Here is a 22,968-nt window from a genome sequence, read left to right on the forward strand (position 1 = left end):
AATCTGGAGTTTGGCCTTGTTAAACGTTATATGACAGCACATTCACAACCTAGAAACATCAAATGTTGAAATATTTGAGTTCGCATACAGACTAATTCCCCCTGTGAATTTATTACTTCTAGCTCTCTTGATTTCTAAGATCTCATGGAGTTAAGTCGACTACCGAGTCAGACGTGTTTAACCGGTCATCCGGACGTGGTCCAGTGGTCCAAATGACTGTCAAAAAGGCATGTATGGGGGTGCTATTCAGTGTTAACCCCCCAGTATCCAGGTCCGTCTGTGCACGCCAAATTCCTGCCTGAATTGGCGGAAGTTTAGGTGTGCGAGCAGCGCCAGTTCGAGGTCCCTCTCACTATTACGGTCTTGACCTCCAATCGACTCATGTTTACCACACTATACCTTGTGAGCGGGCACGCGCCAGCGATACTAAACGGCCTCAGTCTCCAGATCAGATGTCCATGTCAGCTGCCCCAACTACCAGTCTCTGTGGGTCGGCGAGGCGCTACCCGTCGGCAGCATTCTGGCGGTCGCCGGTTGGGAAGTGCGTCGTAACGCTGAACCACTGTCTATCGTGATCGGGGTGGTGGGTCAGATAGCCTGACGGCATGATGCAGTCTTCTGTGCCCGGTTGCAAGAGGCTAACTCACATCGTTCTCATCTAATCGCCCCGTGACGAAATGTGGGCCTCATGTTGCTTTGCTTCGCAGAATCGTGCTTCTTGTGGGTTGCTTCAAAACATAAATATTGCGCAAAGCTGACCGTTTGCGACGTCCATTGCTATATGATGCTGGCTGATGAACTCAGGCGTGGAAGCAGTAGCCGGTTAGGCCATGTCCTGTCGTGGCCCTTTTCGTAAAAAAATTCCGCATAAAAATTGTGGTTTTTCTTTTAAGAACGAGCACAAAACAAACTCCGTTGCAAGCAAATGAGCAAAACATAAAAACGAAGAGAGTGTGATCATTTACATTGCATCTTTTCGCGCATGCATTTCTTTGCATTATACTTGTTTTCGTATACGTATTTCCTCACATACGCAGCCATTCGCGTCGCACCTCTTCAAACACTCATAAATGCCATTCACATTTCTTCGTTTAAATATTTTTTTAAAAAATTCTCGGCATGCCCAATCATTCGTGTACGGATTATCCGTATCGCGTCTTTTTTCACGTCTGCTTCTCTTGATCGCAATAGTTCATTTCACAAGTCTGGCTGCAGAGGGTCAAATGCACTTAATAACATAAGTGGTAAGTTCCTTGAAATATGTAAGGACCCCAACATTCCCATATCCAACGCAATGCATATCCTACCCAAGATTGTAAAATTATCGGGCACATCTGGGGTGTCTCATGCGTGAAAATGTTCTCGTGTAGGAGGGGGGTCAAATTAGGCAGTGCGTTTTTGTCTAAGCGAGAAAAATTATTGCCAGACCTTCCCTTACCCCTGTACGAGAGCACTCACGAACATGTGATATCCGAGTTTTCTCCATACATGTAATATGTTAAGTGGGGAATATGCCGCGATGGATTTGGGAATACTGGAGTCACCACGTACTTTAAGAAAAAGACCGCCTCTAAGTAACAAGACTTTGTCATACACATAGACATCTAGTGCTACAAGTTAATAATCTAATGATATATAATCCAGAGGTGACGTGGTATTAGATATCTGTGATCCTACCCATTGGATATTGTGATAAAGTGATGTCGATATTCATATCTGGGATGGGTTGCTCGAAATTACAATGCTTTCTTGGCACATTGGATTTGTTTGCGACATGTGTCTAAAACATTCCTGGTGCCCATGTTTTGTGCCTGATATGCAGCCGCTGTGCATTGAAACGCGTTGCAAAGTAATGTAAGGTGCACAAACACACGCTCATACATATATGTATATACACACACACACACACACACACACACACACACACACACACACACACACACACACACACACACACACACACACACGTATATAATATATCATAAGTTACAAAGCTCATCGTTCTGTGCGACACTATTTCTATTGTGCACTATTGACATGGTATTCCTTTCAGGAGACCAATAAATCTGAACCCAGGACACGTCTCTCACCACCGCGGAGCTAACAAACGAAGCAGTCACGTTTACTGAATAACGTTTATGATATGCAAATGCAATCCGGCGTAAATATTAAGATGCACATGGGACTTTTGCACAGAACGTTGTGTGCCAGGGCTCGAACGACAGGGAGATGGAAGCAGTTTTTAAACACCTGAAGACACATACCTGTAAATGTTCTATTTTAATCATGCTGATTGGAGAGTGGCCGGGCTTCCTATTATTGCTGGAAAAAGACTTGAGTCATTTCCGTGAGCATTTTGCTATGACAATTATTCATGCATCAATCGGTGCACAGAATCATATGACCGCTTACATTAGGGAGTTTTGTAACGCCACTGTTGAGTGCGAGAGAACTCATTGGAGTGAGCCGGAGTAAAATGCACGGATCCAGTCTGAGCTAAGAATTTGAACATGCATGCCAATAAGCCCCTAACGCTTACAAGCATCTATCAGCTGCCTGTGTTACTGTCAGAACGATGATTGTGTGTCTATGTTGACCACTTACAATTACCGTTATCGAGTAGATGGATATGCGCTGAAAGTTGGCCCACTATGCTTCAGCCTAATCTCCTTTTCTTTGTTGTTGCATATTTTTCCGTGATGGCATCTCCCTTCCTTGTCTTTAAATTTCGATTGCGGCGCTCGTCCTCAGTTATTCGGTTCTCAGCTTCATGACAGTCATATCTGATGGCTCCCCAAATGTCTGCGTTATTTATGCCTAAACGCCAGCGGTGTCAATTTGTGTAAATTATGGGGGAATGAACCGAATTCCCGACAACGTACGCCCCCCCCAAAAAAAATTTCTCACCAAATTTACCCCACTTTATTTCGATTAAATGCAATATATGTTTTTAATCTTTGTGTAATTTGTAAACGCCTTTAACGTAGGCAGTATAGAAGCCACGCAGGGTTGGATCCAGGGAGCGGGCACTGGAAGCACGCGCATCTCCTGATCGGCACGTGAAGACGCGCCTTTAGAGGCCACTTGGGGCGCCGATGGAGCTCTTATATGGCGGTCATGGGAGGTGGCGCGTATTTTGGTCGCCGAGGACGGGGGCGGGGTTAGCCACGAAAAACTTATACCATTCCCATATTCAAGAGCTTTTCACTTTAACCTCACAAACCATTGCGTGTCTTATAGCGCTAGGTATGTGAATTTCATTGCATCGTTTATTCGCTCAGCTGTTTCGATTTGTATCTGGTGGTGAGAGCAACCATGACTTTTGTCATGAGAGTCGTACGAGACGCCACTACGCAGAAAGATCTAAGAAGATAGCCTTTGTGTTGTGAGTCTTTTGCCCACGTTTCATCTTTTTCATTTTCTGCCCACGTTCTTTGTAGCATTCCAACCAAAAACATTGGGAGGATAAAGTCAACATTGGGAGGGGGGAGGGGCAACTTAACATGGGGGTGGGGAGGGCAGGACCCTCAAAAAAGAATACGAAACCGACACCCGTGCTAAACGCGGCTCATGATGAAAGCATGCAATCAGCAGGAGAATCCGACTATTAGCCAGTTAGTTTTTTGTCAGTGCGTCGCTTGGTGCTGCATCGCCGCAGACACGAAAGGTTAATGACCAGACTCGACTTAACCATGGGCACAAAACAGCCGATGAGGTGGGGTGTTCGCGTGTTTCTGTGGCGTCATACATGTCTGAGTGACCTTCCCGTAGGCAGTGCGACGTAGGCTGCACATGTTGAAGGATGTCAAGCACGGAAACAAGATAATGTGAAGGCTTAGAAAGGGCATGGTCGTGAACTGCAGGAAATAATCATCAAAATGGCTATCTCAGTTCAAAAACCCCATAAACATGTGTACCAGTCATTTTAATGCAGTCATTTGCCTCAAATGCTCTCAAGACCTTTGCTGCTGCAAATAGGCTGCAAGTCTATTTGTATCTCAAACCACAGAATCATCGCGGGCAAATAACCGTGAATAATCAGGCTTTAAACGGGATATTATCCGCTTCCGCGAGTCATTAAGAGGCAAACGCGAAAGGAAAAGTTCGGGAAGTTGTAGCCCGTTGTATTTCACCACGACGGCATCCAAGGTGTTGGTTCGGAAAGTCGGCCCAGGTAATGGTAGCCCGAGCTTCAGCTCCAGCTAGAACTTCGGTTCGGTTGCCACGCTGAACATTGATCTTCAAGCCTTTCGACCTCGACATGCAGTCCAAGCCCAACCGAGCATGGGCTGCGAGTACCTCATGATACCCAATCGCGCGCCTCTGCGTATCATGCCTTTCCCGCCCTATACCTGCGAATCGACAATACCAACAACAGAGCTGCACATCCGCCGATCAAACGCGACGCCATATGTAGTGGACCTGTAGAGCACCGCCTTAGCCCTGGGCGCAGGTGCATGTTTCCATTTGCGGCTACCATCCGTTCGCTCGTCATGCACCTTTACGTCTCCAGATTTACAAGCCTTTGCAGTTTGCATCGCTGATAACCTTTCATTACAGCAAAAATGTAGCGCAGGCACACGCCTTCTCAGAAACCCCGCGCTCCACGCCAGCAGGATCTCCATGCTGCACCGCCCCTCCTGAACTAAACGGAGCTCTGCATGCTGCCATCTGCTGGCCGCGACTGAAATTACAGCTACGGGACGCCGACGAGTGCAGCGACGCAGGACGCCGGCGGCAGGTGTAGCGATTTGGGTGTGAGTTTGAGTCGTGCGGCCGGACAGGTAGCGGGCGGTCGCGCGCCGGCAGCAGAGAACGAACACGCCAGCAGCAGCACATGCGAGGGTAAAGGTTTGAGCAGAGCATACAGGTGAGTATGGGAGCGGCCGTGGACCTTTGAGCGGCGGCGGGGCGGAGCCGGGGCGGAGCGCCGGGCTGTTGGGAAGCGGTGTTTGTGCGTGGTAGCATAGCTGTAGTTTCTTTAGCTGGCACGACTCGTCATGCATTCCGGAGTTTTGGAGTAAGGTATGTTCCCGTGCCATTTTCCTCGCTTTTTGGTGTTTGATTGGCGTGAGGTTTACGTCGGAGGTTTGCGTCGGCGCGTCGGATGCTTCGCAGTTCATATGTTTCATATGAACTAGGCACTTCATACGAGCGACCGGAAATGAACAATGCACAGCGAACGTGGAGCACACCATGGGAAGGCAGAACACTCGGAGATTCCAGATGTGCTTTTTGTCTGAAAATAACTAGTTTTTTAGGGGGGTGGGGTAGTTTTGTCTGGCTGGTTCAAATAACTAGTCCTCGGCTGAAAGGGCGTTACACTCCCCACCGTTTTCTTGCATTACTGCCTAAGCAGCAAGGGATGGCGTTCGTGGCCGGAAAATGACACGTGATTGCTTCAGTGTGTACAACTGAGCGATGGCTCCCAATGGGATGGCCGTCATCTGTAGACTGGACACCCCGTCGGCACTAAATTGGTCTCCCGGGCCGAAGGGTGGCATTTGTTTGAGTGGCTACTGAATCGCCGGCCGATCACGGACGAGTACGGCCTGTCGCACAAGCTCAGCCTCGCAGATTTTAGGCTGCCAAGCGTTGATAAATCCATATTGTGTGGAAAACGTGCCTGATCCTCATGTTCCTTATCTTAGGTCGTCGCGTGCAGCCTCTATGTCGTCTCAAATCCAGTGACTCATGTGTTCGGTGCAGTAACCATTGACCTTTGTATGTAATGTATGTATGTATGTACGTATGTATGTAATCATGTATGGCTCCCACGTCGGGTCACATTTAACTATGTCATTCTTGATATCAGTGTGCATCCTGGGGTTATTGAACGTCAACTGATTCCGATCCGGGGATTCGCATATTCCAAGCTCCCAGATCCCGACTAAAAAAGAACGCCAGTCAGTGGTACTCAGGTTAAAAACACATTTTTTGGGATGGACATTTCCGACGTTGGGCAAGCAAGGTGAGGCCAGTTGCGTGCCACTTTTTGAATATTATTGTTGCGCTGCTCTGGCTCACATATTCTGTGGAGGTCAGCGGCTAGACATGTGTCTGGTACAGCGGCCTATTTATTACAAATGGGCGTGACAAATAAGTTGTACTTCACACCTGCACGCTGGCCTCAAAGGACGGAAACGGTGTGACCTTGTGCAGCATGACCGAACCTGACTGGCAAACAGCCGCGCCAGACGATTTACGTTGAAACATCCGAGCCATATCGCAATTGCAAATCGCTCTGTCCAGGCCAAAACAACGGTGCAAGCCGTCACTAATATGCCCTTGCCATGTGTCATGCCCCTTGCCCACTAGTAAGATGAGGAGTATTTTCTTCGAGAACTTGCTGGATTGATCACCAGAAAGTTCAGACGCTTGCGCGAACCTTTACTTCCGGAAAGGTTCGGGAGCCATTTCTGAGGCTCAGAGGAAGCTACTGCTATGCTACCCCTCCCCCATCCCCCAGGTGTTCGCAGGCTAAGACATGCAGAGTGGGTATTGTGCGAAAAGTAAAAAAGATCATTGTTTTATCGTATGCAAACGTTTACAGCCAGTCCCGGCGCGGAGAGTCGCCATCATGTCCTCCAGCGGCATCTACACGGACATCGAATTCCCCGAACAGGGCTGGGAACAAAACATCCGGTCAACATACGGCAGAAATTTTATCTTCTTGGGAGTCGCCATTGTTCTGCTTGTCGTCTTCATCATTCTCATCATGGTGCTCATCAAATGCTTCGCAAATCTTTTCAGGTAGGCTCGCCAGGGCTCTGCACTCTGCAAGCTAACATGACGACAATTGATCAGTCTTTGCGGGATGAGCCGTAGTTTACCTCACAGTATCGGGCATGAGCATCATTGTGATCATCTGCTGTGATAAAAAACCTGCAATGCGTGCCAAAATCAGAGCCATGGGCTGTCCTGCTCTGCCCGACAGCGCATGCCCTGAGCGTCACGTCCGCTAAGTTGAGTTTGCTCGATCAAGCTGATGGTGCCGCGCCTCTCCCTGCAGAGTCGAGCGCGCTCCCTCCGTGCCGCCGTCCATGTCGACTAAGCGGACGAACCCGGTGAAGATGGTGTGGAGCACGCTGTGGGACCAGCCGCTGCCGCCGGGCAACTACCGCTCGCAGGTCGCCATGCATTCGATGAGCACGCGGCGGCTCACCGAGTCGGAGCACGCCTCGCTCTACATGGGCGAGCACTGAGGGCGAGCGGAGCACAGAGAGCACCGCGCAGCCCGGCCTGCGGCTGGCAGAACGTCAGGCGCCAGGGATGCGCTGGGCTCCATTTTTAGCGGAGCGCGTTTAGACATTTCGTTAAGTGACGCATTGATCAATGATCCAGACCGCCGATCGGAGTGGTAAGAGGCTGAAAGAGGCCGAGGCTGTTCAGTAGCGTGCATGTATGACTAGGTAGGTCACTGGCGCAATCTCATCTCGTATTCGACCTAGTGCCGGCTAGATGAAGTCGGCTTCCGTTGTGAGGTCTGTGCTGACGTGTGTTGGCTGACGTGTAGAAGTGTAAGGAAGATCTGAACGTGGCTCGGATTCGCAGGGTGATAGTCAGCAGCGACTTGTAAATAGACAATGGCTATGTTCAGAGGCGTGCTTTGCCCAGGATCTGCGACCGACCATTACCTTTGAAAGGCTGTTCAGTCTAGCCGTTTCCGTCCATGTATGTGTATTACCGAGTGTTATTTACCATCATGCCATAGTTGCACCTGCACTAGGAGTAAGGCGGCTTTCCAATAAAAGTGCATTGTCACTACACATTCCAGAGAAAAAAGCAGCGCCGTTCTGTTCATGAAACTATGTTTTGTGTACCGAAACTCATGCACCTTTTAAGTACGTATGCGCAGATTTTAGGCATGTATGTACCAACGTCGGCAGAAAAGTGAGGAGCATAACGCATACAACGTTCTATGCAGTCGGTAACAATATTTGGCAACCGCGGACTGCGGTTAGAGATAGCAAGTACAGCTGTATTTATATTTGGTAATGCGGGGTCTTATGATTAGCTCTGCCCATCTGCCCTCCTTTCCTCATTCACTCCTTAGGAGGACTCCCAGGCGCATGTGGTCTTATTCCAACGCTCTCCATCGTCCGTCGTCCGCCCTGTAATAACCATTGCTGGCCGAAAGCGTTCCTATCCAAATTAAACAATTCCGAACCAGATCTGCTCTTAGCTGTATGACCTTTGGCTTATTCGATTCTCATACTACACTGTGCTTCCGTTGGTCGATGGCCTGAATGCAGATGGCAATTAACATCTTCCAACGGTTTGGGAGGAACCGTGTGTTTTATCGGGTTTGTATCTGAGTGATCGGTCTGCAGAGGCCACCTCCTCTGAAGTGATGTATTTCAAAATAAAGAATGTATATTCTTCAACTGCTTACTGGTGACATTTGAGGTTTAACACAACTTTTAACTTCTCAGACCAGCGTGGCGGTCGACCTGAATATTGCAGAACGATGACAATATACCGGCTTGCAAAAGCCTGGATAAACCGATGGTTATGCTCTAACTCACGGGTTTATCCACTATTATGGACAAGCTCATCACCAACTGGAATGATCCATCCCCTTGCGGACTCTTACTAATGTGCCATTCGCATTGTGTTGGCTGTTTTCCGAGGTGTCAAACGTGCGTGTTATTGTGGAAAATACGCGCCACGCACGTTCAAGATAACGGATGCGAGTTGCCTTAACCTTAGCCTTAGACACGTCTGTTGGTGTATGCTTTCCTACCTCGTTTCAGCAAGCGATAAGCGAAAACATACAGAATGCGTCTCACGAGTTGCTTGTAAGGTCTGGTGTGTGGTAAACATAAAATATTACAATAATAATATATTGTGTGGTTAACATATAAGCAGGCTCTGCACAGTGTGGGAAGTAAAAAAATTACTGCAGGTTCCTGAGCGCGTGACCAAGATTTAAAGACATCTTTTGAATCAACGTACAATGACCTGGAGTTCCTGGTGCTCCAGCTGTCTCACCTGTCTTATCTGTGCGAGTCTGGGTTTGAACAGGGTCCGTATCTGTACATTCTAGCCATCTAACGGGACATAATTTAAGCTTTTGAAGGCTGGCAATTTCCTCCACCATCTAATACTACATTAGAAACATACCAGATCGTTCAGGCACCAACAATGAAGAAAACGAAGAAAACGTTTGCATTCGGTCTTCTCTTGGCTCTTACAGTGACCCAAGGTGAGTTCGTGCGTGCGTTTAGAGGCTTCGAAAGATATTTGTCGTTTGAACTTAAACTGGATTTCAGCTGTAATATAACGACGCGGACATTTTGATTGCAAGGGTTTTGCAGTCTTTCAAGGGTTCTGGAGCTTTGAAATTGACAACACCGGGGCCTATAACGCACAGGTGAAGTGTCAAACATGTAGCGAGATCACCGTCGCAACGTTGTGCATGCTGCCTGCAACCAGTCAACTGATCATGTGCTTGAAAAGGGTCTCTTCAGAGTCCCATGTTTTTATGATTTTGGGAACCACATCAGCCATTGGCCAGATAGAATCTGGCATATCATATCGTGTCACGTATCATATCACATTATATCATATCATAATAGCATATCGCACGGCCTAAAAGCGGAAAGCAGCAAAGGAGAAATGTGGTTTAACTGCACCAGCTATTCTCTCGTCAAAACCAAGGCTTAATTCCGGAACATGTGACGTACTACGAATCAAGATTGTATGGATGGGTTCGATCAGTTAATTTAAGCTACTCCCCTTACCATGAGAAGCAATCATGCCATTATCATGAATGAAAGGGCATTAGATAGTCCTTGGGAAACTGCACCATGCATTGTGACATAGGTTCTGGCAACTGCCCGCTGGTACCTAAATGTGGACTTAACGTGCCAAAAAGTGACTGCTATCCCTAACAAACAAGCATAGAGTAATTTGTGCGCACGCCCGGTGTGCTATATCTCAACTTAAACGTGACATGGAAATGTCGCAAATTTGTGCGGAACTGTCAAGTATTTCTCCGCGTGAGCTTCGAAACACGTTATGCAATGTTAAGCAGCGTCCATTAACGACAGTTTAATTCACCCTTTTACCTAGGCCGATGCTTTTTGAACTGAAACTGTGTTCTTTAGAATACATACTCATGCAGTTTGGTAAAACGGAACAAATCGACACCACAGCTAACATTACCCTATGGTGATAATAGAGCTTTACGAAATTGGTAGCAGTAATCTCCCAATCACCCCAACCATGCGGTGGCCGTGGGAAGCTGAAGCGATGTCGACTTAGAGCTCTTGAATCATCCATCAAGAACGTATGATCATTTCATTTTTCATAGCTCGAAGACGCTCCGATCCCAACTGCTGACAATCTCAGCATAGTTTTCAGAATTTTTAGGAGGTTTCGTCAATATGAAATAATCGTCACCAGTTGGCACCTATCACAGGCGTTTCCAGGCAATCCAAGATAAAACATGTTTGGATCACAAAACCACACATTTGCATGCAACTGAATCGACGTGGCACAGACGACCGTATTAGTGCAAAATGCCCCAATCTATTACGACGTATGTTGGCATCAACACACATACGACGGAACGTAAGGTAAGACCCGTGGAAGCGTCACATATAGCACCTCTCTCACAGCGGTGACGCGAAGAGATGGTATATGGCGGTGGCAGCTGATGGCCAGCGCGAATGGGACCGGCCAGCGACGAGCAATTAACAACTTGAAGTTATTCAAAATGCTCACAAGGAAATGCTCCCAATTGCTCCCGATAGAAATGGATCCCTCCTCTGACCCATTCCGTCAAGTCTCGTAGCCTGACGTGCTTTCAACCAATTGTGCCGCCCGAGGCATCCACCATTATAATACGCGTTTGCGGATGGTGAAGAGTCATTCCTTGCAAGCAACCCATGGGATCGACCACTTTCATTCAAAGATGCGCAAAAACGCGCACACGCGCGGGAACCGGGGGTTCGGGGGCTGAGCCACCACAACTTTCTGACAGTTCCACACTGACCCCATGCTCATTGATTACAAAGATATAACGAGAAGTGGCTGCCCCCCCCCCCCCCCCCTCCACAACTTAATAGAGCGTCCGAAGCCTCTGGGAAATGAGTTGACGAGATGAGACTGCAAGCAAGCGTTTTGTATCGTTCATTGACCCGGGCAGTACCACTGCGCGTTACAACGCAGTTGTGTCGATGATCAGGCTGTACCAAGTGCTGATTCTGTTGGTCGCTTTTCGTAGTTTTCATTTTGCATGGAAATTAGGTTTGCGTTACCTCACAAATTTACATTTCACCAAAGTTACTGGTGAGTGCGAAAGCTGTCATTTGAAAAGGGAGCTGCCAAGATTGTGCGCGAATGATGCATGGCAATATGCGCCCAATATTTGTTTCCGTGTGGAAATCTTGGTGACGACAGACGAAATCCCGCATAAACCGTTCGTCACGTATTTTGTCGACTAAAAAGGCAAATATCTGCTAGACCAATTTTGAATGTTGCATTTGAATTGACATCTACGATATGTTTTGCGCCAAAAGATCTGAAGCGATTTACGCTGTCCCGCCCCTTCTGAATGGGAAGAATCCGCACGAAATTCCGATCTCATTTCGTTGAAAAAGGGAAGAATTGCCAATGATTTCAGTTCAGCTATTTGGGTGTGATCATACAAATATTTTGGGCCAAGGGTTAGAAGAAAAGACATCGAAGCAATTCAAATTCAGAGAATGGGACGCTACTGGAGCCCATTACGCCCAAAAGCGCATATAAAACTGAATAAGTATTTAGCTTAGTATTTATTATCATGGCTAGAGTGCCGGAAGACGGAACAGGCCACTCTAGCACTCAAGTTGTAAAGAGATGGCACTATTGCCGTTCCGAGCCTGGCGGCACAGCGGTAGCTGATAGCTCGCGCTGCCCATATCGCACAGACACCAGCACTCTTCAGGCGGCGGATGAGAGTGCCTGGCAAGTGTGAGTGTTAGCGTACGTGCGCGCGCGCTCACGTCATGACCATAGGTAGAAGTTACGAACAAACGCAACAGAGGACCTGCACGTTTTACACATACATGCAGTGGCCATCACACCTGTGCAGCAACCTACGACGCTGGCAGTACGCGGGAACACGTGTCGAAGTTTGCTCTATATTCTATTGAGCGTGGCCTTCTCCATATTCCCAACAACTCCTTTTCTGGGAGGGAAGCTCCACCTCACGGGAAAGTGCCAATTACGCTCCTTTAAGACGGTCACACTGGTCGCCACTATTTACCTCATCTTTCCTTCCAGTTGTCATTATGGCTGTTGGGAACGTCATGCCAGGTCAGGTGCCCTCTTAAGATTAAAGTTCCTCCTATCGGTGTGCACAACATGTTGCCTATATGCCATCGTTCGCGGCTGTCAGGCCACGCCATTCTGAATAAAACCGACTTTTTGCGACTCGGGCAAGTTCGATTAGTGACACAAGAGAGCATTGTCGTTGATGATATCAGACATTTTCATTTCTAGTTATGCAGTAGATTCCAACTCACTCTATGCTTCTCACATAATCGCAGCTTTACATCGGCTTATAATTCGCATAGAAATGCAAGTGCATTGCAGGAGCAATTGGCAAAAGCAACTATAAACTGCTGTCCGTTGCTTCTTCTGAAGTATTGCTGAACCGATGAAAACAATCTTAGAATCCCCGGACATATTTTAAGTAACCTAAAGCCGGGAGAGATCAGCCTTTGGAGGCATGGTAGGTCAGCCCTGTCGGCGAAGCCCCCGACCGTTTTTGGAGTGTGACCCCCGGGGCGAGTGACAAGCTTGATAGATTTTTCGCAATGTCACCCGGTTTTGTATTTAAAAAATATTGTCATCGACCGAATCCACATTTCCGAGCCATCCCTCTCCGTCTTATTTAAGTACAAGCATCACTGTGATTTAAGGCGATGACAAGTTGTGTGCTAAAAAAATGGTTCATTAAGCTCCATCCAGTTGCTCCACGTTCCATACTCCATGCTCCACTCCTCCCCAAGCTCTACGTTCACTTCTTGTTGCTCGTTTTCACTGCATTTTGCCCATAGACGAAATTTTGGAAATGCTTTGCTACAGCGGGCCTCGTGCATTAAAACGAGCTCAGGGCGCCTGATAAAGACAGCTTCATACAAGACTTACCGAAACGCTCACGCTGCCAGAGACCGGCCACTGCTGCCTAACACGTTTGCGGGCAGGGTACAGCGGCCGAATGATCCTTGTTACCGAGAAACCTAACTAATTAAGCAGGCTTGTCTTCGACTCTGTGCGCGTTGGAGTTGACGCTCCCAGCCGCCATCTTTTTTGTGGGACCGATTTCCCCAAAAATCTCTGAATGGGAGTCGGAGTTGAATCAGTTGATTGTCTGCAGTCATTCATAAGTCGACTCAACTAGAAATGCAAATAACAGCAATCATTATTGTATTGCCAGCTGTTATATGCGCAGCATATGGAACTTGTTTATTTTCACATCTAACAATAAAAAGCCGAACGCGATAGCCCATTGTGACACATATTCTAAGATGTTGCCATCACAACTGACTCAATTGGAATCGGTCTCAAAATATAATTCATTTCCTGAGTGGTAGTCCGGGTTGACAAGTCGACTCGAAATTAGGCTGCACTGCTAGGAGGCGGAGTGGGAACCGACGTACCGCACAGTCAATCGGAGTCAAAATCGACTCCGCCGCAACGGGACCTCGCACGGGTCTTTCAAGAACGTCATACAAAGCGACGGGTGATGCACAACGTAACGCCAATTTCTACCCGGCCGGCGCAGGGCTCTCTCTCTCTCTGGTGAGACACTCTGGGACGCCACCGGACGCCACAGCAGCCGCCCATCACATGCTGCCGCTTTTTCAGGAGCGGGCTTCGGCATCATGGGCGGCATCATGGCCAACCCAGCCACGATGCTGAGCGCGGCTCGCTACATGACCCAGATCGTGATGCGCAACATGGCGCAGAAGCGTACCAGCAGCGCATCGTGCGTCGATCACGTGTCGCGCTCGGCCGTCACCTTCTTCAACGAGGCGTCCGTGTCGCTGCAGCTGGGCAGGCTGCTGCAGATGACCATGCGTCGCTCGATGGGGTCCGGCCCGGCCGTCGTCCCGCTGGTCAGGTCAGTCCCTCACTCATGCTGGTGGTGAGAGGACCCCCTCTACACACTGCGGCGGCTGTGAGCAGTGATCTCAGACTGCCTGGGCAGACGAGCGGTGATCTGACTGCCTGGGCAGTCTGGGCGGGAATCCCGACGCCCCCGATCCCGAGAAGGACGGGGCAATGTGCCTGCACGGGAGGCACCGCTAAGGGCGGATTCATCGATGTTTCCGGCGATCAGCAGACCTGATGTCCCCAGACAGATCAACAATGTCCCCCGGACTGGTCAGGACTGGATGCTGACCGACTCTCTTAACTGCGTACGCTTACAATTTCTCGAAGCGTAGAAATGAAGCTCCCACCCACAGATCCAACTCCCAAACTGCCCGGCGTTTCTTCCGTGTACCTCCGGGACAACCGCGATCCACCACGCACCCGTATCCGTGAACACCGCACACAATGCGCGACCGCGCCGACAGGTTCTGTCAGCTGGCGAACGTGCGCCGCCTGCACGCCGCCAGCGTTACGTTCGTCTCGCGCATGACCTGCCTGGGCCTAGGCGCCGTGGACGACACGGACCGCCTGTTCCGCTCGCTGGTCTTCACCATCGAGCACGTCTGCAGGGACGGCGGCCACGCCACCACCCAGTTCATGACTGAAGCCAGCGGGTGCAGGTGCGTGTCCGGCCGGTCACGCCCTGGGACAGATGTCCCAGACCATTCCTTATATGCAGACGCCAGCCCCTGGTCGTTACCCGAGACGTCGCAAAAGTCGTTGGGTGTGCGCAGCTATCCACTGCACCCGACGGTTTGTCGTGTAACGGACGTGTATCTGTGACGTAGCCACACATAGGAAGTCATAGGAAACATCTTGGAAATGGCCTTTGGCGATACAAACTTGGCGTTGGTGCTGATGGTTGGGGAGAAGCCGGTAATTCCGCCGGGTCTTTGCCGTGCCCCGCCGCTGGACAAGACGACTGACACTACGGCTAATTACCGGCACAGCGCCAGGGCTGATCACCGGCACGGCGCGGCCGGCGTGAAAAAGAATCGTTCGCGTTCCGCCGTGTGCAGGCCGAGATTACCAAATGTTCACCGCCCGTGGGGTACTGCATGACTTCGCCCAGGGGAAGTCCCCGATTTTACGACGCCAGTGTCTGATGGTGCGATCTCGCTGGTGATTATGCCTACACACATGGCGCCAGTGACCAGCCGAGCCATGCTGACCACAGGGTGCTAGACGACGCGCACGAGGAGCAGATCGGCCGCGTGCAGCGCATCCGCCGAGACCGGCGCAGCGTGACGGCACGCACCCCGCTGGTGCTGTCCACCACCGAGGGGAACAGCACGCGGCTGCCGCACGCCCCGACGGCCAGCGAGCAGGCGCCGCAGCCGCCGACGGAGCGGTCGCTGCACACGACCACCGCGCCCGCACTGCACACAACCACCGCCCCCACGCTGCACACGGCCTCCGCGCCCGCGCTGCACACGACCACCGCGCCCGCACTGCACACGACCGCCGCGCCCGCGCTGCACACGACCGCCGCGCCCGCGCTGCTGCACTACCCCAGCCTGCAGGCGTGCCTGGACGACGTCAACGCCCTGCTGCCGCAAGGGGCCCGTCTCTCCCCACAGGAGGAGATGACCGACTTTCTGCTGACGCTGCCGGCGCTGCTGCCGCGCCTGCTGCAGCGGGACGGGCTGGCACAGTTCTGCCCGGCCCTGCTGAAGGGCGGCGACTGCGCTCACCTGGCGCTCAGCCGGTGCCCGTCCGGCACGCGCGACACTATGGCCAGGTTCTTCCGGAACGTGCTACGGGGCATCCTGTGCGACGGCATTCCCGACGACGAGGTGCTCAAGCAGCTGGTCTGGAGTCCCGAGGTCGAGAAGCTGTATTTCGGCCTGTAGAGTCGCGACGGAGCAGACGCCAGTTGGGTGCCGGGGATTAGCTGACCGCACGGGTCTGGCTTTTGATCCCGTTGGGTCCCAGTTCCGATGGATGTTGCGGGGGACTGAATGCTACATGTCGTTCGATTCCACTGCACCATTCCAGTGTTCCCTTGAGGTTATCACGCTGGTCAGATCTATCAGGCCGGCCAGTTACTGAGGACAGCGGCGTACTTTGATCAGGGAGGCACGTGAGGTTACGTGAGATTCTTCATTATAGCAGTGCTCCGAGTCGTTACTCATGCTTGCAATATTATTCATACCAACACCAAATCGATTTTATGCTTGAGAACTAGGTATACGGGATACTTCAAACAGCTGTCTAGTTTCCCGTGAACCATCGTGGAACACTTTCTGACACACAACGCCCTTAATCTAATGTACGGACTGGCATACTGGTACTGCGCACGTAAAGGATGGAAAACAATCTCGTTTCTGAAAAAAAGATCATAGCGATATTTCTCAAATTCCCGACTTAGAGTAATGCATACTAATAAACATATTCAAACAATGTCTTGTCGTATTTCTTAAACTCGTACTGCATCATTGCGCGTGTCACCATACTTAGCATGCGGCACCCACGAAGTCTAATCGCTGTTCAAGATCGTTCGTAGGCTACTGATGGACGACTACCCAAACCGACAAACAATGATGCACGTTTATGGTCAAGCCTATCATACCAAACCAGTCTTTCCACACTTCGCACATTGCTCTCAATCTACAAACACACGATGAAGGGATGATCAAGTGCTCCTGAGCTGACGCCTTCAGACTCCTACGAACCGCCTCCAGCACACCCAGTGCCACATCCGAGGCGGCGGCGAGCGCCTGCCAACACCGCCAACACCGGCCGCTCCAGCAGCGGCGGCGACGCCCAAGTCGGCCTTCGGCGCCGCCGGCGTCCACCGCCTACTGGGAGTCGCTGCTGGAGCTGCTGGAGCTGTCGGTGGACATGGCCTCGACGTCCGGGTTGGCGGCCGGCTTGTCCAGCGGCACGCTGGCGCCGCCCTGCACCGCCAGGTGGATCTCGCCCGACGGCTGCCACTGGAACGTGCCGCCGGCGGAGGCGGGCGGCGGCGGCGGGGGCGGCGGCGGAGGCGGCGGCGGCGGGGGCAGCTGCGGCGGCGGGGGCGGCGGTGGAGGCGGGTCCTGACCGCCGCGGCCAGCCGGCTGCTGCTCCAGACCTATGGGCTGCAGCAGCTGCTGACCGCCGATCGGCACGTCCACCAGCCGGCCCAGCAAGCCGCGACGCATCTCCATGTCTGCATGGAAGGAGAAGAGCGGGATAAGCCGAAGGACAGTCAGGCCGGACCCACTTCCCGTGCACACAAAAACAGCTCTCGTCGAAGAAGCTGATCACACGCGCTGCTGAACTCGACGCAGAAATGCGAGGTGGAGTGCGCGAGCAGCACCGGTGAAGACTATCACTGGTGCGTATCAGTGAGTTCCGCGCAGCACGACTGCAGACTGCAGGGCTGTGATCTCTCTGCCATACTCTCTCTGTCCAGTGCAGGACGCGTGCGGCGGCGCAACGACGGTGCCGCCCCTCACCTGTGGGGTACGGCCGGCGCGGATCGCCCTGCTGCCAAGACAGCGGCGCGCTGACGGCGTTGGTCGAGCTGATGCGGTGGGCGTACCGAATCAGGTCTTCGGCACTGACCGGCCGCGCCTGGGCCCACGCAATCGAGTCGATCTTCTGCTTGGCCTGGTAGATGGCGCTGGCCTGCAGGGGGTCGCTGCGGTCAGTCGTTGAGTGGCAAATGTCGTCACCGAGACCAGCCTGTGGTGTGGCCCTCAGTCATAAACAGTGGTACAGCGGCCGGAGCTCCGTGAGGGACTGACTGGAGTGCTCTTGCAAGATTCATATCATATAACACTAACCAAAAAGTCCAAAGAAAGCAAAGGCAACAGCAGAGCAGAGGCATGAGTGGGCTGCTGGGCCCCAGCTTGCAATCCCGATCTTGCGATACAGCACCCAGCACATGATCGTGCGACACAATCATCCCATTACAGTGCAGCATGAGGTGAACTGTAAGACCTCTGCAATGATGCAGCACAACATCAGGGGGCATGATCCTGCCCTCACTCACCAGCCTGATCTCAGCCTCCTTCAGGCTCTTCTGCAGGGCCCTGAGCTCGCCATCCTGCTGCTCCACCTCAGCCCGCAGGCGGTCCATCTTCACCTGGATCTCCTGCTGCTCCTCTGCCTCCTGCCAGCACCAGCTAACATGTCAGGCAAGAACTTTAGTGTGATGTCGATGTGACTGATGGACGGATGGACATGTGAGCTCTCCACCTGAGGGCTGGATCCATCGACCCCTGATAGTGGTCAATGGTAGCCCAACAGGTGGCTGTCACCCTGGACAATGGCATTCTAACAAGCATTTGCAATTTGTGATGCACCTGCCTCAAATCATGTAAAAACCTAGATTAATCAAGCATGGTGTTGATTAATTAAAAACATAAATGCTTATATCAGCACATTCAATCTTTCACCAATCAAAGAAAAATAAACCATCTTTAACTACCTGAACAAACACTTAAGAATTATTACCTTCATAGTTGCTTTGAGGTCGGCATCCTTCTTGATAAGAAGCTCTGTTAACAACTGGTGTTCAGCACTGGAGAGCTTCTGATGCTTGGGTGCAGTACAATTCTCAAACATCTCCCTGGCTCAAAGAAAAATAAAAGCAGGAATAAGACAATGCACTTTGAATGACACATTGCATATGCTTGTGAACACTCAAGGGGCAACATTATACAGGGAAGATATCACATGATTCTACCTGTTTTGAGATTGTTTACGATATGTCCTGCCTTAAACACGACGAATGGTGTACAATGATTTTTTCTAATGATAGGTAGGAAAGTACACCCTGACCATTTATACGAATATCTCAGTTCATATTCTTCTTGGAAGAGATACAAAGCATGCCACCTCTTCATTGTTCAAATTATACTAAAAATCCCTTATCTTCCTTTCATTTCATGCACTTTTTACTTGAGAAATGGGCACCACACTATATCATTTCTGCTAGTGCAGCATATTCCATTTTGCTAATAAAGGGTAACAAATCAAACAGTACAACCTAATTAAAGATGCAAATAAAGTATCAACAGTATATGAGTGGGAATGCAGGCGATATGGCTACCATGGTGGGTTATCACACATTTTATCTATTCCCACATCTGTTTTGAACTGAATTCAAGGATGACTGTGTCATGCAGAATTTGACTGAAATCAAATAAACATGACAGCACTGCCTTTCCTACACATACATACACATATAGCATATACATAGGGGTGCCCTGTATATCACTGGATATTACCTGGATATCAACTCGATGTCATCAATAAGGGCAAGTATTTTCTCCCTCGTGCTGATACCGGAGTGGGCCATCTCCACAACCTTTACCAAGACCAGTGACGTGAGCTGGATAGGCAACTTCCTTCTTAGTCAATAAACTGAAAAGATGAACGATTTCTGCACTTCTCAGTCTACAACCGAAGATTCCGTAGCGTCAACAATATCCGAATGTATCGCCCACCGGTGACCCACCAAACGCTTCTGGTCACTAACACTCCTGAATGCTCCCAATCTTACTGCGCAGCATTACGCCGCATCCCAAGCACTGAGGCAAATGCGGGCCACGGACGTGTTCAATCCCACAGCTCACACGGAGAGCTGCGGTTGTGCACGAATCAGTATCTGGTATTAATATTTCATACTGCTCACCAACCAGAGGACCAGAACGTCAAACATCACCATCACACCCCGCGAAAGGTTTGCCGTGAAACTTGCCAGGGTGTCTGAGAAACCGGTGGTACGAGGTTCCCCGGGTAGCCCAATTTTTCTGCCAGGGTGAGAGGCAAATGGCGGGGACGCGACGTAGCCTCGGCAACTGAGAGCGTCGCATACCCCAAGCGACAAAGTGACGAGCCATGCCAAAGCAGGAAGGTAGCCAAGGAGGCATCATAGTGGCCAAAGCCCCTCCCTGGAATAATACGCTCACTAGATGTTGACCGGTCTCGGTTCCCCGCTAAACATTTGGCGTAACAAAAATAACATACACCACGGCTGAAGAAACACGTTAACTGCGTGCCTGTCCAGAAGTTGCAGCAAATACCCTCGTTCCATCAAAAAGCTAACGGCAATTTAGTACTCTCCCGCTCATCAATTTTGACTCGCAAAGCCAACTTATTTATTTCCATAAGGGAGTGAGCCTTGCCCCCCCCCCCCCTCTCCGGCAACTCCCGCGATGGCCCATGGAGAAGGCATGAGAGAGAGAGAGAGAGCTGTTCGCAACCCAGTTGGCCACGCGCAGAATGGTTGGGCCGGCCGGCCGTCTTGGCAGAATTGGTTGTAACACTTGGTCGCCCCAGTTGGAATAGGAAGCAACATGCGATCATTGATATATTGTATTCAGTCAATAAAATCGTTACGGATGGAAACGTCACCACCTGGCGAGAGGATGATACTCAACGTACCATCCTTATGACACTGTCACTGGCATTTGACGGCCAGGAACGGCTAGCCTATCTCTCCGGTGGGTGGTCTAAACCGATCACACAATCACAATCCCTCACACATCATCGTAGCAGAATCGAAGGCACATTCACCGTCTCACTCATCCGTCGTTTGTACTGAAGCTGACAATACCTGATTGATTATTTGGTACCGTACGGTAGAAAAATGGAAGCGCTGCACCAATGGAAACATGACATTACACAACACGCAACACAAAGTAGTTATTCCACCTCTTCAATGCTGGAGCATTGGCGGTATCTTTATACACTACGGTCTGGCTGTGCGACGAATGGAAAATCATCCAGAAGCGATCAACTGCACCAGGTCGCAAACTGGCCGGACACCGGATGCTGGGCAACTTCAGGGAACAAAAGTGCATGAAACACAGCCAACGAACCGCATTACCTTAAAGCAATCTCGAGCGTGGCCTTTCCGGCGATAAACCGCGAACTCTTCGGATAAACTTTCACTAAAAACGAAAGTCTGTCGAGAGCACATCTCTTTACACGGCTTCCTGGCGGTTCAACTACACATTGTGCATGTACGCCTGCGGAGGGGGAAAGCCGGAGGCGTACGTCGCCCGCATCTGCGGGTAGATGTCGCTGCTTGAGAAGGGACGCTCCACGGGCGCCGGCCGCTGACCGCCGGTCGGACCATGGCGAGCGCGCGGCACCGGCGCGCCGGGCATCGCCTGCGGGTCACCAGCCCGGAGCGCAGGCTGGCTCAGCCACCGCTCGTCGGGCACGCGGCGCGGCGGGGGCCCCCAGCCGGCCGGCCGCGGCGGGGGCCCCCAGCCCGGCCGGCCGCGGCGGGGGCCCCCAGCCGGCTGCCGCGGCGGGGGCCCCAGCCCGCCGGCCCCCAACCGGCCGCCGCCGGCGGCGCGTGCGCACACAGGTTCGGCGTCGACTGGTGGACGGCCGGCCGTCCGGGCGGCAACGCCGGTGGCGCGCACCTGGCCCTGGCGCGGCGGCAGCGGAGGCCCACGCGGCGGCTGGTACTCGGGGTAGACGTAGCCGTGCGGCAGCGGCGCCGGCGGCCGTCCGTCCCACAGCCTGCCCCACGGCTCGGTCGGGGGCGGCACCGGATCGTGCGCCGACGCCGGCCGCCGGTGCGCCGCCTCGCCGCCGCTCTGCGGCAGGTGCTGCGCCGAAGCGTAGCGCAGCCATGCCGGCTCTGGCCGGCACAGGGCCTCGGTCGAACCGAGCGCCGTGGCCGGACGCGTCTCGTGCAGCGCCGGAAGGCGGCGCGGCTCCGGCCGCCACTGCGCCCAGGCCGGCCGCAGCGGGCCCTGCATCTGGCGCATGATCTCGCTGGTTCGCTCGAAGCGCGGCTTGACACCGCGCACGGATGGCCGGCGTGCGAAGCCCGCCTCGTCTTGATCGTTGGCCGTCACGCTGTAGCGCTTGCGCAAGCGCTCGGTGCGCGCCGCCTCGCGCTCGGCGAAGGCGGCCAGCTCGTCAGGCTCGGCGCCGCCCGGCCGGCCGTCGTTGGAGCCGTAGCCGCTGTCGGCCGAGCCCTCCTTGACGGCCGGCGGCCGCGGCGCCGCTGGCTCCGACACGCAGTTCAGCGCGTCGTCGATATCGTCGAGTGAGTACGAGTCGCGCGAGTCGACGGAGGAGGCGGCCGAGCCGCGCGCACCAGCCGCGCGCTGCGTGGCCTGGCCGCCGGCGGGGGGCTCCTGCGACTGACCGCCGGCAGCCGGCTGGGCCCCGTGTCGCCACGCCGGCTGCCCGGGTGGCGAACCGCGGTCCGTCCGCCTCCAGACAGGCTGTTCGTTTAGCAGCCCCGGGTCAGTCGGCTTCCAGAGAGGCTGATCGGTTGCCGGCTCCGGAGCGGTCTGCCTCCACATGGGCTGTTCATGCGACGGCGCCGGCACGGTCTGCCTCCTAAAAAGCTGCCCGTTTGAGGGATTCGTGACGCTCTGTCTGCAGACTGGCTGCTCTTGTGGAGACCCGGGGACATTCTGTACCCAGACTGGCTGATCGTCTGTCCGCCCCGAGACATTCTGCCTCCAGACAGGTTGCTCTTGCGGCAACCCCGGGACATGCTGCGTGCAGACGGGCCGCTCCGCTGGGCGTCCCGTGACGTCCTGTTCCTGCGGCGCTCGGCCCGGCCACCCACCGCCCACGCTGCCATCTAGCGTCGGGCTGAGATGCCGTGGCGACGGCGACGGCCCGGCGGTGGCGTGCGGCAGCTGCCGCGGCCCGACCGGCGCCCGCTGGACAGCCGCGGCCGCCGGCGGCTCGCCCGTCAGCAGCGTGTCGAGGCGCTCGATGGAGCGCCGCGCGGACGGCGGCGGCGGTGGCGGCGGAGGCTCCTCCGGCCGGCGCGGCCCGACCGCGTTGCGCGGACGCGCCGGCGGCCACATGCTCTCGTTGATCTTCCATTCGCGCACG

The 22,968-nt window shown here is 52.6% G+C and overlaps 3 protein-coding genes across 3 annotated transcripts; 2 read left to right on the plus strand and 1 right to left on the minus strand.

The window, feature by feature from the left end:
• The first annotated feature begins 4,896 nt into the window (after positions 1-4,896).
• LOC119096998 (uncharacterized) lies at positions 4,897-7,362 on the plus strand. Its single transcript, XM_037220001.1, has 3 exons — positions 4,897-5,025; positions 6,554-6,753; positions 7,013-7,362. Exons 2-3 carry the CDS (start codon positions 6,581-6,583, stop codon positions 7,203-7,205), a joined length of 366 nt encoding a protein of 121 aa, XP_037075896.1. The 5' UTR covers positions 4,897-5,025; positions 6,554-6,580; the 3' UTR covers positions 7,206-7,362.
• Positions 7,363-8,969: 1,607 nt separating this feature from the next.
• Positions 8,970-16,556, plus strand: LOC119097039 (uncharacterized). The gene is made up of 4 exons (XM_037220059.1): positions 8,970-9,208; positions 13,864-14,119; positions 14,577-14,771; positions 15,329-16,556. The coding sequence occupies exons 1-4, from the start codon at positions 9,148-9,150 to the stop codon at positions 16,002-16,004; spliced, it is 1,188 nt and encodes a 395-aa protein (XP_037075954.1). The 5' UTR covers positions 8,970-9,147; the 3' UTR covers positions 16,005-16,556.
• On the minus strand, positions 16,546-19,609 carry MED4 (mediator complex subunit 4). Its single transcript, XM_037220060.1, has 5 exons — positions 19,374-19,609; positions 18,598-18,712; positions 18,134-18,253; positions 17,595-17,766; positions 16,546-17,305 (listed from the first exon to the last, which is right to left on the minus strand). Exons 1-5 carry the CDS (start codon positions 19,442-19,444, stop codon positions 16,953-16,955), a joined length of 831 nt encoding a protein of 276 aa, XP_037075955.1. The 5' UTR covers positions 19,445-19,609; the 3' UTR covers positions 16,546-16,952.
• Between the last annotated feature and the right edge of the window lie 3,359 nt (positions 19,610-22,968).

The sequence above is a fragment of the Pollicipes pollicipes genome, unplaced genomic scaffold, assembly GCF_011947565.3.
Source record: "Pollicipes pollicipes isolate AB1234 unplaced genomic scaffold, Ppol_2.1 Scaffold_4295;HRSCAF=5057_pilon_pilon_pilon, whole genome shotgun sequence".
Classification (NCBI taxonomy): Eukaryota; Metazoa; Arthropoda; class Thecostraca; order Pollicipedomorpha; family Pollicipedidae; genus Pollicipes; species Pollicipes pollicipes.

What these genes read in the sequence shown, in the direction of transcription:
- LOC119097039 (XM_037220059.1), top strand. Translation starts at nt 9,148, where the DNA reads ATGAAGAAAACGAAGAAAACGTTTGCATTCGGTCTTCTCTTGGCTCTT. An exon ending in GCCGTCGTCCCGCTGGTCAG is followed by an intron (nt 14,120 to 14,576) that starts GTCAGTCCCTCA and finishes CCGCGCCGACAG; the next exon opens with GTTCTGTCAGCTGGCGAACG. An exon ending in ACTGAAGCCAGCGGGTGCAG is followed by an intron (nt 14,772 to 15,328) that starts GTGCGTGTCCGG and finishes TGCTGACCACAG; the next exon opens with GGTGCTAGACGACGCGCACG.
- LOC119096998 (XM_037220001.1), top strand. Translation starts at nt 6,581, where the DNA reads ATGTCCTCCAGCGGCATCTACACGGACATCGAATTCCCCGAACAGGGC. An exon ending in TGCTTCGCAAATCTTTTCAG is followed by an intron (nt 6,754 to 7,012) that starts GTAGGCTCGCCA and finishes CTCTCCCTGCAG; the next exon opens with AGTCGAGCGCGCTCCCTCCG.
- MED4 (XM_037220060.1), bottom strand. Translation starts at nt 19,444, where the DNA reads ATGGCCCACTCCGGTATCAGCACGAGGGAGAAAATACTTGCCCTTATT. An exon ending in ACCTCAAAGCAACTATGAAG is followed by an intron (nt 18,254 to 18,597) that starts GTAATAATTCTT and finishes TGGTGCTGGCAG; the next exon opens with GAGGCAGAGGAGCAGCAGGA. An exon ending in AGGAGGCTGAGATCAGGCTG is followed by an intron (nt 17,767 to 18,133) that starts GTGAGTGAGGGC and finishes GACCCCCTGCAG; the next exon opens with GCCAGCGCCATCTACCAGGC.